Here is a 15147-nt window from a genome sequence, read left to right as displayed (position 1 = left end):
GTCATCAGGCCCAGTTCAACACTGAGAGAGCAAACTGGGGTTTGAGGTCTTGCTAAAGGACACTTCAACAGAGAAGCTGGGAATTAGCCACTGCTCTTGTCTTTGGCAGCAGTAAATCGTGTAGGAGTAGGTTCATCGCCTCAGGAAGTTCATCCTATGCTGCTCCCTCTTCATTAGGGAGCTGATTCTCTGCTCCACTTTGAGGCCACAGGTGATTGTGGTCATCAGGAAGCCAAGGGACACTGTAAAGTCCTCAGTCCAACTGGGTCAACCCCTAATGGCTCCCAAAAACTCCACTGAGATACCATGGCAGGACCTTAAACATGCTGTTTGTGCTGATTTAGAGCAGTTCAGCTAAAAATCCTCCACAGTGAAGAGGAAAAACTGATCTCAAGTGTTCGGTTGCAGGTGTAGCAGCTAATGAAGGAACACGCAGGTATAAAAAAAAAAAATTAGGATGTTTAATTTATCAGCTGTGGAATAAGTGATTTCCTAATGTAAATAAAACTTTATTTTGACTCCTTTTCATGTTTGTTCTTTTTATGTTTAAATTAGAATGAAAATCATTAACAGTTTTTTTAACAAAGAAAAAAACAGAAACTGCATAACTCACACGATCAGACAAAACTTTTCTCCGCACCGTAGGCATTTTGCTCTTGTGAAATCAAAGCATTTGACGGGAACCACATAATAAGCCAATAAGTGTCTTTGGCTCTGCCGGCAAATCTGTTATGATTAGGCATAATTGCCTCATTTTTCCAAGAAGGTTTTGAATAAACTATCAGATGCCCGAGGCTCAACACAGATCTTTTGCTAACTCAAGGAATGTTTGAGAGTTAGTTTTCCAGCTCAGGAAGCTCAGAGAAGAAACTGGATCCACTTTTTATTTATTTCAAATTTAACTTAGAATTAGTGGATCTGTTTCTCCAAAACATCAAAGCTTTTAATTACTCAACGTATTATTGATATTGTCTTGGTAAGATTATTTCCAAGCCCGGTAGAAATTGGGGAGGGTTGTGTCAGGAAGGGCATCCGGCGTAAAACTGTGCCAAATCAACATGCGGACAATGATCCGCTGTGGCAACACTGAACTATTGGGAACTACTGTGCTGGTTCTTTGTACAATTTCTAATGGTTTGTGAAGATACAGAGATTTGATACACACCACGCACATACATGATACACACCACATCTGAGTCTTGTGTTATAAAAAACAAAACCAGATTGATTTTGTTTTTAAGCTTGTGACAGACCACATTCCACAGAAACATGTGTATTCAAAGTTTAATTTTTTTTTTTGTCTCAGAGAAACAAAGTGCAGAAGAGTTAAAGTTCAGACATCTGCAGGAATACACACCACAGAGGAGGAGGAAAAAGAAGGGGGGATAACTGATCTACTAACATCTGTGCGCCAATACACATGCACACACAGGAGGTCAGCAGAGAGGATCATGGGAAACTATCATCATCATCTTCAGCCATTTCTTTGGCGAACTCAAGATCCTGCTGTTCACGCTCCCGACGCTCCTGAATGCACCCCACACAAACACACAAAAAATATTCATTAATTTAAAAATCACAAATGCTTCAGATGATTCCAGTACAAACAGATGGTAAGTTTAAAGGGACGTGAACACATTTTGGTTCTCAAGCTCGGTGGCTTTGTCACATTTCTTAGTTGTTATTGTTAATTTAATTTTGTTTTATCTGGTCAGAATCTAATGAACTGATAATGAAGTTATACTTCCTTCACAAGATGTGAATGGTGTTTTTTATTGTGCTGATTCAACAGCATTTTTACAGTTTCATGTTTTGGGACGGGATTTCACATCAGCATTGTTTTAATATGATGCACAAAACAAACAAACAAAAAACAATATCATCATTTTATATTAAAACCACCAGGTGGTGGTAATGTTGTCTATGATCACTATAGAAATCAGTCACCATCACTCACTGGTTCTCTGTCCTCCTCTCTAATGTGATTCACTGCTGAGCAGCTACAACTGGCAGAGGGAGAGGGCTGGTTTAGTGTTTAGGCTGCAAATAGACCCAACCAGAACTTGCCAATTTATAAAAGTTATGTGAAGAATTCAAGCTAAACTATTGGTGCATGTTATGTTATTACTTTTTTTACTCAAGGTTTAAACTGCACGCATAGTAACAAAGAGACATTGTCAGCCTCAGCATCTCACCTTAGCAGGGCTGTGTCACACGGGCAGCAGCAGCAGCTCTGCTGTGCAGGTGTAGAAGCATCAGAGAACCGTCATCATAAATAAAACTATAACTTTATATCTACTAATTTTACTCACTGGCCTCTTCAACTGCAATTACATTGTTGAGAATCCTTTGGCATTAAGTTAATACCACTGTACTGCTGAGGCAATGGGTCATCTTAATACATTTTTTATGGCATTAATAAGAATTTGTGTTTGATTAATTGTTGACACTTTTGTAAGAAATATGATTTCATGATTTGCTGTGTGATAATCTATTATTTCTATTTAAAAATCAATCTAACGTGAGTATTGGAAATGTTTCTGGACAATTTTCACGACAGTGACATTTACTATAAAAAGTAATTTTGAAAATGAAAGCTTTATGGTTACTCCTCAGACCAACTGTCTTGTTTGACCAGAAGATCTTTGTTTCCCCCTCCACCCTTTTCACTTCACTTTTATCCTGCAATTCATCTGTGAGGTTATCAGCTGGAAAATGATCATCAGTAAATTCTACTGCTGTAGGTAGCTGATTAATGAACCATAATGACAAGCCAGGCTGAAGTGTGTTTGCATTTTTCATGTTCACACAACCTCTTTTTCCTCTTTCCTAATGTCAGATCATCACTTTCATTTTGTGTGTTTCTGTATTTTCCTCATTTTGTGTGTTTCCTTTCAGAGTATTTCACCATGTTTCACCAATATATTTCCACTGACTGAGCTCAGACCATGACTGTTTTAGCATCACTGCTGACGCTCTTCACCACAGACATGAAGCACTTTACTGATGATCATTAGCTGCTGTCACAAATTAAGATTTCTAAAAAAACAAAAACCCCATTTTTTCATTCAATCAGTTCCAAAATATTCTGGTGCTATTTTGTCCTTTTTCAGCTTGGTCAGATTTTAGTTGCCTCTACAATGTCAATAAATTATGATGATTCAATAGACAGTAATAATTTCTCAACAACCTGTAGCATAAAATCTGACTTATATCAACATCATTTGTTTGCATCTCTATGAAAAGAAGATTTTTAGTGTCTAAACACTATTCAGGTTTGGAGATTTGTTGCTTTGACTACAAGTCCAGTTAAGTATTAAACGAGTTTCAAAGAAAAAAAGTTAGACTCAAGTAAAACTATCATATAATCTGGAGAATTCAGTTTGTTGGTTTTTGTTATCACATGTTTTTGAAGTGGTGTGTTTTACCTCTGCTGACTCCAGATCTTTGTTGTAAGCTTTAGGAGGAAACCTCATGGCCTGCAGGAGAACACACAGACACATATGTATTTATAACAGGTAGCTAACTTAACAGGAGTTTAAGTCATTTCATTCACATAAAACTTTTATTTACATGAATTCTTCGGTCATTAGGGAGTAATTCTGATAACTGATTATCATTTATCAGTATTAAACAGGTGCTTGACATGTTAAAACTTTTTAGAGATCCTAGTTTATTCATACTGAATTGTCATTACAAAGCTTTCCCTATTTACAATAAACCAAACAAGACCTGCAGAACATCACCTCAGTTTGTGACTTCAAGTGTGACTGAAGCAATATTGTGCATCGTGTAGAACATATTTGTAATTAGAGTCACCTCTGCGATAAGACATATGCTGGTGAAGAAAGAGGAAGATTCTCAAGGACCACTATAGCAGGCAAGCATTTAACAGGCAGCAAAAGGAGGTCAGTTCATTTTGATAACATTGCTTGACCAGTGTTTTCCTATAAAGTTGAAACTGAGCCCAAGTTACTTCAACCCTTAGCAGTGAGCTCTGCCTATTCCTGTACTGCACATATATACTGCACACATACCCTTAGCCTTAGCCTTTTAACCTCATCTCTTCCAATTCAAGATGTAGATATAGAATTATTTTCCATATTGGTATATTATTACTTAACATTTGCCACTGGAAGCCGGGAGATTTCATTAGGCATTTTAGCTTTCAACATTAAAGTTCTACACTGCTTACGAAAAAGATTTGTTGCCATGTGAAATAATGCAGGTTCAAGAAGAGTCCCCTTCCTACATACAGACCAGTTTATACAGAACAGCATGGGGACAAGATGCAAAAATAATACCACCTTCAACAGGGAGCGTAAAAGGAGTCTCAGATGTGTTTTATACCTTGACAGACATGTTGTGGATGTCCAGGCAGAAGGAGATTCTCTGGTGGAAAGCCAGCTGAGGCTCTCTGGTCCCGTAGATGTCCATGGTCTCTTTTGATTGAACAAAGCCTTTCTCATGGTTGATGCTTGCCTCAATAACTCCATCGCGGATCGCCTGAACCACACACAAGCCAACACATGCAGATCTCGGATTAGTTTTAATTGAGAGGAATCTGTTTTATCAGAATCCAAACTTAACTTTTGTTTTTAATAAATGTCTGTTTGATGTGAGACCCGTCAGGACAGAATTATCTGCTTTACCTTTTCATTTTTTTTTAACCAGTAGATGTGTTTGTGATCAGGCGAAAAAAAAAAAATAACAACCCTTTTAACCTAGTGACACCTGGAGCCAGGCCTCAGAACATTTTCTACTGGTCTGTGAGAAACACCATGTTTCAGCATTAAAGCACAGGTTAATGGCCTTGAGCTGGCCAGTCAGCCAGTTTCACTACCTAATATCCTGTCATTACTGAACAACAACAAATATTGATTTCTCACTAAAGTAGGTCATTATCATCATTCAGCAGAACATGAACTCTGATCATGTACACTGACTGAGTTCTGTCTGTAGCTGCATAGGTCAGTTTGACTAAAGTAATTTCAGATCAGACACAATGAATAATGCTGGATGTATTGAGATGTAACTGTTTTAACTGAATCCAGTTTGACATTGCGATATTTAGCCAGTTTATTGCATTTACTCAGCCACTGTACTGTAAGAAACCAGTGGTATAGCTGGGGTAGTTGGAATCTCCTAATAAAAAGTGAAGAACTGTCAAAGTGGCCAAATGGATGGATGGTAACCTATAAAAGGCCTTCTAGGCTTCACAAGGAGAGTATGTCTGAGAGAAGCCATCCCAAAAACAGAGCAATTAAACTAAAGCCAGTGTAGAGGGCGAGACGATCATAGAAGAAGAAGAAGAATCATGAAAGGCCCTTTCTACAACTAAAGACCCAGACTGGACTGACAACATCAGCTGTGTGTCTCTAACACCTGGAATGACATAACAAAAGAAGACACTGAAAGACCCATGGTGCAAAGAAGAAACACTGTGGATGTGACAGTAAGAGGAGATAGAGGTTGATTTTGACATACTGATTAAATGAAAAACGTATGAGCAAGGTTAATCATTAAGGAAGTTGATCCATGCATATGTGAATTTATCGTTATTACAGTTGATTGTATAGAAATTAAAATGACTATGTTGTACTGGTTTTTAAACTGATAATCATAATGAATCACATATGTAGAGAATTAAGAAAGTGATACAAATTATTTGAAATGTAACGTGTAATCAGTCCTAATGACCTAATGCTGTACAGTATGTGTGTAATGACGCAAACAGGAAGTACCAAGGAGGCAGTGCACACACAGACAGCTGGAGAAAACGGAAACTACCTTGACAAAAATAGAATGATGGGATCATAGCAATTAACAAATCTGTGGTGCATAAACAGGGTATGGGTAGATATGATTTAATCTTGTTAGGACTGGATTAAGTTATAGAGCTGTAGTTAGTAGTCTGTGTGTGTGTGTATACACACACACACACACACACACACACACTTTTTCCAGCAACCACAACTGTTACTCTAAGAATGACAGTTAACCTGTGGGACTCTGTAGTATCTGTAGTTTCCAGCCTATGTAGATGCAAGTGAAGGGGAAACATTGAGATGTAGATATAAAAAAATAGCTGGATGAATTTCTTCACCTAAGCCTAAATTGAAACCTATTCTGTTCAACCCCAGGCAGGCAACCGCTTTACTGTGAGGGCTGAACTGGACTCGAGCTCTGGAGTGAAATGCCAAATGCCTGACCATTCCACCAGATGTCCTGTCCAGGATTTGATGCCTCTGGCACCACCTTCAAGACATACTTTATTGTTCCCCACCACCAGTGGTAAAGCTCAGAGACAGAAAAATGGAGCTTGTAAATCTAAAGATTCAGTAATACCAAAGGTCTGATACAGTCTTGTGGTGACATCTACTGACCAAACTCCTGTTACTACATTTTTAAAATACACAATGTCTTATTGCTGTCTTGTACAGAGAATCATTAAACAGAATCTACGGCCCAGTGTTAAAATACAAAGACTGAACAAAACCCAGTGTTTCAAAACATTGCATCAAGCTTAACATCTCTAGCAAATACATCATACATCCCTGATATGATCAGCTGTCACAACAAAATCACATTTTAAATCAACTCAATAGTCAATATGTCCCCCAATATGAGGTTTAATATTTGTGCTTATGAATAAAGGTCTAACATAAATGCAGCGATAATTTTGTGTTTTCCAATTAAGCAGTTTAACTTCAACTGTGACCAGCATGACAACACACAGACTAGACTCGTAGTCTGTGTTTTAGATTTTATTAATTTAATAGTAAAAATGTATGATTGTTTCCGTGATACCTTGGCAACGATGAACTCAGCGTCCTCTGGGCTGTCGAGCTGCAGCTTCTGAGCAATGTCAGCCAGAGAGATCCGAGAGTACGACAGGCTGATCATACGCACACCTGAACCCACAAACACAAAAACAGGTTTAACAAGGTTGGTTTAACTAATTTGGCTTAAATGTGAATTAAATTTTCAGGCTGAAACATCTGAGAGGTCCAACAAACTAGACTGACACTCTGTACCCCCCTCTCACCGGTCTTAATGACATTGTGTCTCAGGCGGATGATGAGTGTGTAGGTCCCGTCTGTCTGAAACTTCTCCCCAAACTGCTCCAACGCCTGATTAAACTTGGCCAGGTTCCCTGTTCTCACCGCTACACACACAGAAAAATACAGTTAAACATTAGATTATTATTATTTCCTTACAGTCACAGCACAGAGGTGAGATTAGCGTAGTGTGTTTGCATGTGTGTGGACATCTTATCAATGTGAGGACAAAAACCCTAAATGTGGAGATAGTTGAGGGTTTGGGTGATGTTACTGTTAGAGGTATGACAGTGCATTATGCCAAAACAGGTCCCCAGATGTAGAAGTAGTAATGCGTCTATGTGAATACTTGCCTTGGGTCAGCAGAAAGTATGGCATCAGTGATCTTTTGAGAGATGGCTGTCTAAACTGAAGTCTGTCAGGTATCTCTCCCAACAACAACTCCACCACAATGAGAAGTTTATGGACCTGAAAGTAGAAACAGTTCTTGTTTCTGCTGTTGTGATAAAAATAAAACCTATATATGAAAAGAAATTAGATTAAATAATCCTCCTTATTGTGTGTCTGTATATACACACCGTCTGTTTGAAGCCCACTGCTGTGTGCTGTGGAGCTTTTCTCAGAGCGTTTGTCAGAGTCCTGCGAGCCTCTGAGTACTCCAACTGAATCGCCTTGATTCGACCTGAAGGTTAACGCAAACAGCTTTAACTGCTAAACATAAAAATAACACTGACAACAGCAATTTCTGTAGCACAATATGATAATCAATAATCTGAAAAAAAAAATCTGTTCTGTGTTCAGTAAATGACAGGAAAAAATTAATAAAAAGTGTAAGGTCACTACAAGTTTAAAGTCACTACAAACAGCCATTAAAAACTAAAAAAAATGAAAAAGGCATATCAATAAATATAATAAAGATACAAGTTTTTAAAAAATCTCATTACAGTGGAGCAGAAAAATTCTGCAAGGGTAAAAGTCCGTATTGTCATCAGCATATTTAATGCACATTAAGCAAGGACTAATGTTCCTTCATCATAAGTAAAGAAAAACGTTTGAGAAGTATTTTAAACTAATCAACTTTTATATGTAAAATAAGGTGTCTGATGTTGAAAAAAGGACAATGTTTTGCAACGATATAACCCATTAAATTATAAAAGTAAAATATTATTTAAAAATCTGGTATTTTTTTGCCATTTCAAACTAAAGGCATGCAAAGTGTTGCACTCAACTGTGTGTGTGTGTGTGTGTGTGTGTGTGTGTGTATATATATATATATATAAATGAATGAATGAATGAATAAATAAATGAATGTATTAAATTTAAGAGAAAAGTAAGAAATCAAAACATACAGTATAATTTTAAAGAAAGCTCACCTGTGTAGTAGAGGTACCTGGCCCACTCGTTGTTGTTGGCCAGCTCAGGAAACACTGACTTGGACACAAGCTTCTCGGCCTGGTCATACAGGTTGAAGTGCAGATAATTCCTCAGCAGCAGGTTGAGAAGAACAGCCTGACCGTCAGCATCATGACGCAGAGTTGCCGTTCGGAGACGAGTGTGGAGGAAACTGAGGGGTTATAAACGGAGACACAAACTTTCAAAGCAAGGTCATAATCACTGATGTATGCCTTTACACCTTTACACTACTGATGTGAGGAATGGGGACAGTGGGGACATTCTCTGTAAATGGGACTAAACTACATGACCAAGAGGGTCCTTGTAGGGTCTGTATTCATCACCCATGCTGCAATTCCTGCGGTGTGATCAAAAAGTTCATATATTATTCTTGTTGTACAAAGTTCAAATTTAAAACCAACAGGTTTGTACCCAATTACCTGCGTATGGTGTCGAACTGGTTGAGAAACTCATACACTCTGGCATGGTAATAATAACACTTAGCAGCTACCAGGTCCAGAGCTCTGCGGTTTTTCGAACCAATTTTCTGCAGCAGGTCATCTGACACCTTCTGAGCCTTAACAACAAACAAAAGAAAGCAATAAAAGCAAATATTATCACCATTTTCTTCTCTTTTTCCAGAGAGATGACAACAGAGTGGAAAATATTTACACCATAAAAACCCTCATTTCTGCTCTCCACCCACATTTTATTCTCCTCAAAGTTTTTATCAAGTATAAGAAAAATTTATCAGAGCACATCTCTCTCTCGGCTCATATAAACCCCTTTCAGACATACACCGTAATTCAAACATTATCCAGACTTAATCTGAAGGGGGTGTATGTGTAAACACAAATGCACAAGTCTGTTGGCCGTGACATTACTTGAATTTTACCCGGCCAGCTCACTAGTGCAAAGTCTGGATTATCTTCAACTGAGCTTATTTATGAAAAGAGGAGGGATTACTTCAGAGAATTCGCCATGAGTGAGTGTGCATGTTGATTACATCCATTTCCTGCAACTGCTGCGAAACAGGGCAAATACGAATATGTGAAGAACTCATTCATTCATGCCAACACAACAACAATGTCGAACAGGAAGGAAAACAAAATTTCTGAACTTCTTTCAGTAAGCGCAGACCTTGAAATCGTCAAACAAATACAAGGAACAGCACGAGATTTTGTAGTATACGACCAAATTACAAAGCAAAACTCTGTCCACAGCTTTGTTTTTGCGTCATGTCCCGCCCCCTACTCAAAGTGCCCAGTTACACAAAGAATTTCTTCACAAGTGGGAACATATCTCATGCGGACTATCTACTGATGTTGGCTACATGTCTGAAAGGTAAACTCCTGAAAATGTCAGTACTTGTTCCTCCTGACATTCTCTAGATGTTCATGTCTGAAACAGGACTGTCAATAAATGAGGGCTCATCTTTGCATTGTTAGGAACACACCACAGCACTACAGACATAGACAGGTGTAGAGTCAGACCTCTGTATATCTCTTGTTGTTGGTCAGGTGTACCACCAGCAGGAGCTGCAAGTAAGCCTCGACCTCCGGCAGCAGAGGAGTCGACGCTGCTTTTCCTGTCCTCGGACGAAACTGGACATCTCCCTCTGCCATTTCCATCGGCTGATAGACAAACAGAAAAAAAACAAAAACAAAAAAAAAACATTTTAGTACTGATTCAAATTAATTCATTGTTAACTTCAGTTTATAGTGTAGTTTATTTCACTGTCCACAACTTGGGCTCATCTGTTTGTAAAGGACAAAATTAAGTTGTAATAAAATTCATTCTGGAGCGAAAATGTATCGAAAAAGTCTTCATCCATTCACTATTTTCTGACTACAAACCAAACCACCTGTTTCTTTGTTGTTGGTTAAACTCACTTTAGGTTGTAATCTCATCATTATTTGGTAAATTACTTTTGTGATTAACATATTGCAAATTTTTTTTTTTACACTTTATAAAACAAATATCAGCTGCAAAGTCGCAGAGTTTCATTTTCCTCTTGTTTGACCTAAAACCCTAAAGATACAAAATGTGTTCAGGTTATAGAATCATAATTTTTTAAGTTTGGTTACTTTATTTACTAAAATGATATTAATCTACAAAACTAGAATCTCATCTCTGTGTCACTGCCGTCTTTAGATTGACCGAAAAAAAAGTCAACATCCAATTTGCAGCTACTTACCTCCTCCAGGAAGCCAAGGAGGAAGTCTCGGGTGCTGGCGTTGTTGGTAAAGAAACCACAGATGGCTTTGTGCAACACATTGGTGTTGAGCCGACGGCTGGTGGATGGTAGTGCTCGCAGAGCACGAAGAACAAACCGAGGCTCCTTCCCCGAAACTGCCTTCTCTATCTGCTTCACATGCTCCTTAATGTCTGAGGAAGAGAACAGACTGTCATCTGAGTTTCACAGTTAGGACATAAGCTCATTCATAAAACATGACACAAATTAGCTACAGTTAATTTGTCATGTATTGTCATCACATTCAAAGAAAAAAAACAATCCACATCCCCAGCGGTGCAGTCCCTGTCCAAGCCTGGTAAAAAATGGTGGAGGGCTGCATCAGGAAGGGCATCCGGCCTAAAAACTGGACCGGTTCAACATCCGGACTCATCATCCGTTGTGGGATAAGCCGAAAGGACTAATAAAGAAATTCAAAGAAAAACCACTGTAACGAGAAGCTTTGTCTAAATTTATTATGGCTTAATAAACAAAGTAAAACTGTTTTTATTTTCTCAATGTTAATTTCGACCACGTTGGACACCTGTCCAAGAAAAGAGTAAAGAGCATTTTTTACGTAGGCCTGCTTTGAGGTGATCTGAAATCAGTCTTAGTCTTAGATTTGAAAACTTTACTCGTCTATGTAAACTTCACACTTCTCAAATTAAAAACTAAAAATTAAAAACACCAAGCAAGAGTATGATCCCTAAACTAGAGAACAATCTGTACTCTCCTTCTGGTCCTTTTCTCAAGCACAATCTTACAAATTAGGAGTTATTCCAGTAATAGATCTGGTCTGCTAAATTAACTTGTCTACCTTATTCCTGTTACTGACAGTGATACTATTACCCCAACATGTGACTGCATAGAACAGAGGACTGGCCACAGAACTCTGATAAAAGGGATTTTAAAAGTCTTACTAATTTCAAAAGGACTTAGATTGCCCCTTTTTACCACTGCATGGACATTTTCTGAACATTTTACGGTCATATCAATATGAACTTCCAAATAAACAATTTCGATCTCCTAATAAACTTTATTTCTTTACTTTATTTTATGAGTGAGTTTGGTGTGGAAGAACTTGACTCGCCTGCACAGAGTCCTGACATCAACCCGATAAATTAGAGATGAATTGGGATGAATTCGAGCGAAGACTGCGAGCACTGTGTATTATGTATTTCATAAACACACTTCTAAACCTTGTGGAAAGCCTTCCCAGAAGAGTAGAAGCTGTTATAGCTGCAAAGGGTGGGCCGACGTCATATTAAACCCTATGGATTAAGAATGGGATGTCACTAAAGTTCATATGGGTCTAAAGGCAGGTGAGCGAATACTTTTGGCAATATAGTGTATGGTACTGGGGCACTACGGAGATTAAAATCAATTATTTTTTATGCCAAGTGATGTAGTTCACTAGTGCTAAATGCACTTTCCCTTCCACTATGTACACAATAAATAAAATAATATCTAATAATATAAAACAAATATCTGCACAGAGCTACTAGCTGTCTCTGGGGCCAATATATAAAATGCATAGCAGTGCATAATCTACACCAATTTTCCACCTATGAGCATATTGCAGAGGAAATCCATTTACATCTTAAGGGGGTCTACAATCACCCTCTCAAAACACGACTTAGGATGTGACAATAATGCAAAAGGTCTTAAACCATTAAGCTCCAGAACGTGACTTCTCTTCAGTTTCTCTTAAAATCTATGAACTGAGAAACGAGAAGAAATGTTTCTATACTTCACAAAACACTCTTCTAAACATTTACGTATTAAAATCTTGAGTTCACTGACTGATAGGCAAAACTCATTTCCCAAACAGTGACTGTTTCCAAATCAAAACAAAGATGGCTGCCTGGAGAAGAAACGGGATTCTATCGTGTTTACTGCACCGACGGGAATAATTATATGACCACATGCTTAAAACACTTTATGGATACCTCTGAACATTTAGTGTATTAGAAAACACCAGTAAACCAGAACCTTGTTTTTCTGTGTGACCTATATGTTTGTTGACGCTGACGGTGGCAAACTGAGGTTAACGTAAGGTTTTGACAAGCCTACCTTTACATGAGCCTGGTCTCATGAGGTAAGCAAAAAACTAATATATGTTTCATTAACATTCCAATAACTTTTACCTTAATTCGAACTAATCCAGTCTGGTTAATAACCTTTTGACGGTGTTTCAATTCAGCTAACGCTTCTTCCAAGCAGTTAGTTAGCCAACATGCTAACATGCTAACAACCGCTGTCTTTATTAAACTGGAGCCACAGTAAATCGGCTCCTTTACCGGACCCTCTTGGTGATTTTTAAGAGTATAATTAAAGACCAGTTTTACCATCTAAGGTGACACTGTCCAGCTCTTTGGGCTGTTTAGCCGCATTAGCAGCCTCCTCCTCGGGCATCTCCACATCCTGAGGATCCGGGCCCGGCTCCTTCGGCTTTTCGGTTTTAGAATCACGGTCCCGGCCTCCCGCCTTGTCTCGCCGCTTGGCCGCTGTCTCCTTCATTGAATCTAATAAAAGGAAGCAGACAGAGAGGGAAAAGAAACACCGTCTGTTTGAACGCGTTAATATAAACCGATTTTTATCTGCAGAGTCACGGTCACTCGCTTCTGTTGCTTCTCACAATGACTGGCAACTAGTTTGAAGCGCTGAGGATTGTGGGATACCGTAGGCATTACAAGCTGATTGCAGAAAAAACGATCAAACTCTGGTAACGGACAATCGATAGCGATTGATTTTTTTTTCTAACGATGGCTGCGTTACATATTACAATCACATTACATATTATTTATTTGTGCATTTTTACTTTTACTTAATTACATTGTTTGAGTACTTCATTGAACACTGATCAGTATCCTGCAAAATCCAAACCTTGAAGAGAAAACAAAACCTGCATCACCTTTGAAAAGATGACTGAAAAGCAGAAGCCAGGTTCATAGATAGAAGAACGATTCCTAGTCATTAAATATGTCTTGGAGTACAGTTAAATCCATCGTTCAAAAATGAAAGTTATGTGGCACATGCCTAAACTTGCCTAGAGCCGGTTGTCCTCAAAAACTCAGTGACTATACAAGAAGGAGACAGTGAGGGAGGCCACCAAGAGTCCCATGACTCCCCTGAAGGTGTTCAGCAGCTTTTACTACTAAAAAGTTAATTTCTGAATAGAAATTTTTCAATTAATTCTAATTCACGAGATGATAATTATCAACGTGACTCCACAATATTATAAAGTTAAATAAAAAGGCATAAATTCTTCTTATTATCATTATTGGAGCTGTGATCATATGTCGACCACGGGAGGACGCAAGCATTTCACGACTATTCACATGGCCATTTTTGAACCACAGGTACTTACTGTTACCAGGTGAATTATGGGAATTGTACCTGGGGCACAAAGATTCGGGATCTGTGACAATTCTGTCATACTAAAGTAAATTACCTCACAGTACCTGCACATAATCTATATATTATTTTCCTAACAAGCTGTTTTTAATATAACAATTAATTTATAAAGGGGCTCTGGTGGCTCAGTGTTAGAGCATTGGGTTGGGATGCAGAAGGCAGTGGGCTCGAATCCCACCCCACCAAGTGTGGCTCTGTCAAGCCACCAAGGGAGAAAAACTCATCCGTTCTGCTTTGGCAACCCCTGAAGGGACAAGCCAAAAGCCATTAACAATTAATTCACTAAAAATGTACATTTTCATTCATCAGTCATTTATATTTCAATATTTGATTTAATCATCTACTCTTTAAACAAACAAATATGAGAAAGTTTGTTGGGCAGGACTTTATTCTCCCACAAAAAACTAGGCCAGTCTTAACTGTTGATCTGTGTATTACAGATTTGTTCCATTCAAGTAAAAGGAATGTGGTGCAATCTACATTTAACTATTCAACAGCAAAATATGTCAAACAATTAGCAGAACTGGCAGAGCACAATGTTGAGCACCAACATGACATGGACGTTAAAAACAAAGTCATTTCAAATCATATGTGAATTCAGTATGAGAAATATGAGTTTTAATATATATGTCTTTGTTCAAATAAATTAATTGTTATATTAATTGAAAAAAATTAGCTTAGAGGGAAATTAATCTATAGATTGACAAAAAATAATCATAAGGTGGAGCCCTAATTATAAACAATTCATAAACTAATTAAGATGAATTATAAAAAATAAGTATAAACTCTTGAGTTTGATTTGGAGCAGTAGTTTTTTCTTTTATTTTAATGTGTGTGAATGGATCTATATTCTGGATCAGTTCATCTCTTATTTTAAAACCAATTCCCAGATCAAATACTACACTTTCCTTTATTTGTCATTTTGTAAAATTTTATTTGTGTAAAATGGATACATTTAATACTGAATCAGTCAGGGTTTCATTCACTCCGCAATCAGTTTATTGTTTTTGTGAAGTCATAATGACAGTGAATTATTATTCATTA

At 37.9% G+C, this 15147-nt stretch overlaps 1 protein-coding gene across 2 annotated transcripts; it reads right to left on the bottom strand.

Annotated features, from left to right (window-relative positions):
* Positions 1 to 1268: 1268 nt before the first annotated feature.
* Positions 1269 to 13359, bottom strand: psmd3 (proteasome 26S subunit, non-ATPase 3). Of its 2 annotated transcripts, none has more exons than XM_067477054.1 (12): positions 13035 to 13358; positions 10651 to 10841; positions 9947 to 10087; positions 8894 to 9030; positions 8435 to 8625; positions 7640 to 7743; positions 7415 to 7529; positions 7049 to 7168; positions 6811 to 6914; positions 4351 to 4506; positions 3429 to 3479; positions 1269 to 1527 (listed from the first exon to the last, which is right to left on the bottom strand). In XM_067477054.1, exons 1-12 carry the CDS (start codon positions 13204 to 13206, stop codon positions 1450 to 1452), a joined length of 1560 nt encoding a protein of 519 aa, XP_067333155.1. In that variant the 5' UTR covers positions 13207 to 13358; the 3' UTR covers positions 1269 to 1449. The 2 variants fall into 2 exon arrangements, with proteins under 2 accessions (XP_067333155.1, XP_067333156.1); XM_067477055.1 differs by lacking the exon at positions 1269 to 1527 and adding an exon at positions 1531 to 2006 and having other exon boundaries at positions 13035 to 13359.
* Between the last annotated feature and the right edge of the window lie 1788 nt (positions 13360 to 15147).

The sequence above is a fragment of the Channa argus genome, chromosome 15, assembly GCF_033026475.1.
Source record: "Channa argus isolate prfri chromosome 15, Channa argus male v1.0, whole genome shotgun sequence".
Lineage (NCBI taxonomy): Eukaryota > Metazoa > Chordata > Actinopteri > Anabantiformes > Channidae > Channa > Channa argus.
Note: the sequence above shows the minus strand (reverse complement) of the source record. Positions and strands in the feature narration are given on the sequence as shown.

Excerpts from the sequence above, each read along its gene's own strand:
- psmd3 (XM_067477054.1), bottom strand. The coding sequence starts at position 13,206 with ATGAAGGAGACAGCGGCCAAGCGGCGAGACAAGGCGGGAGGCCGGGAC. Across the intron at positions 10,088-10,650 it reads TCCTTGGCTTCCTGGAGGAG|CCGATGGAAATGGCAGAGGG; the intron begins GTAAGTAGCTGC and ends TTTGTCTATCAG. Across the intron at positions 7,744-8,434 it reads CAGGTACCTCTACTACACAG|GTCGAATCAAGGCGATTCAG; the intron begins GTGAGCTTTCTT and ends GTTAACCTTCAG.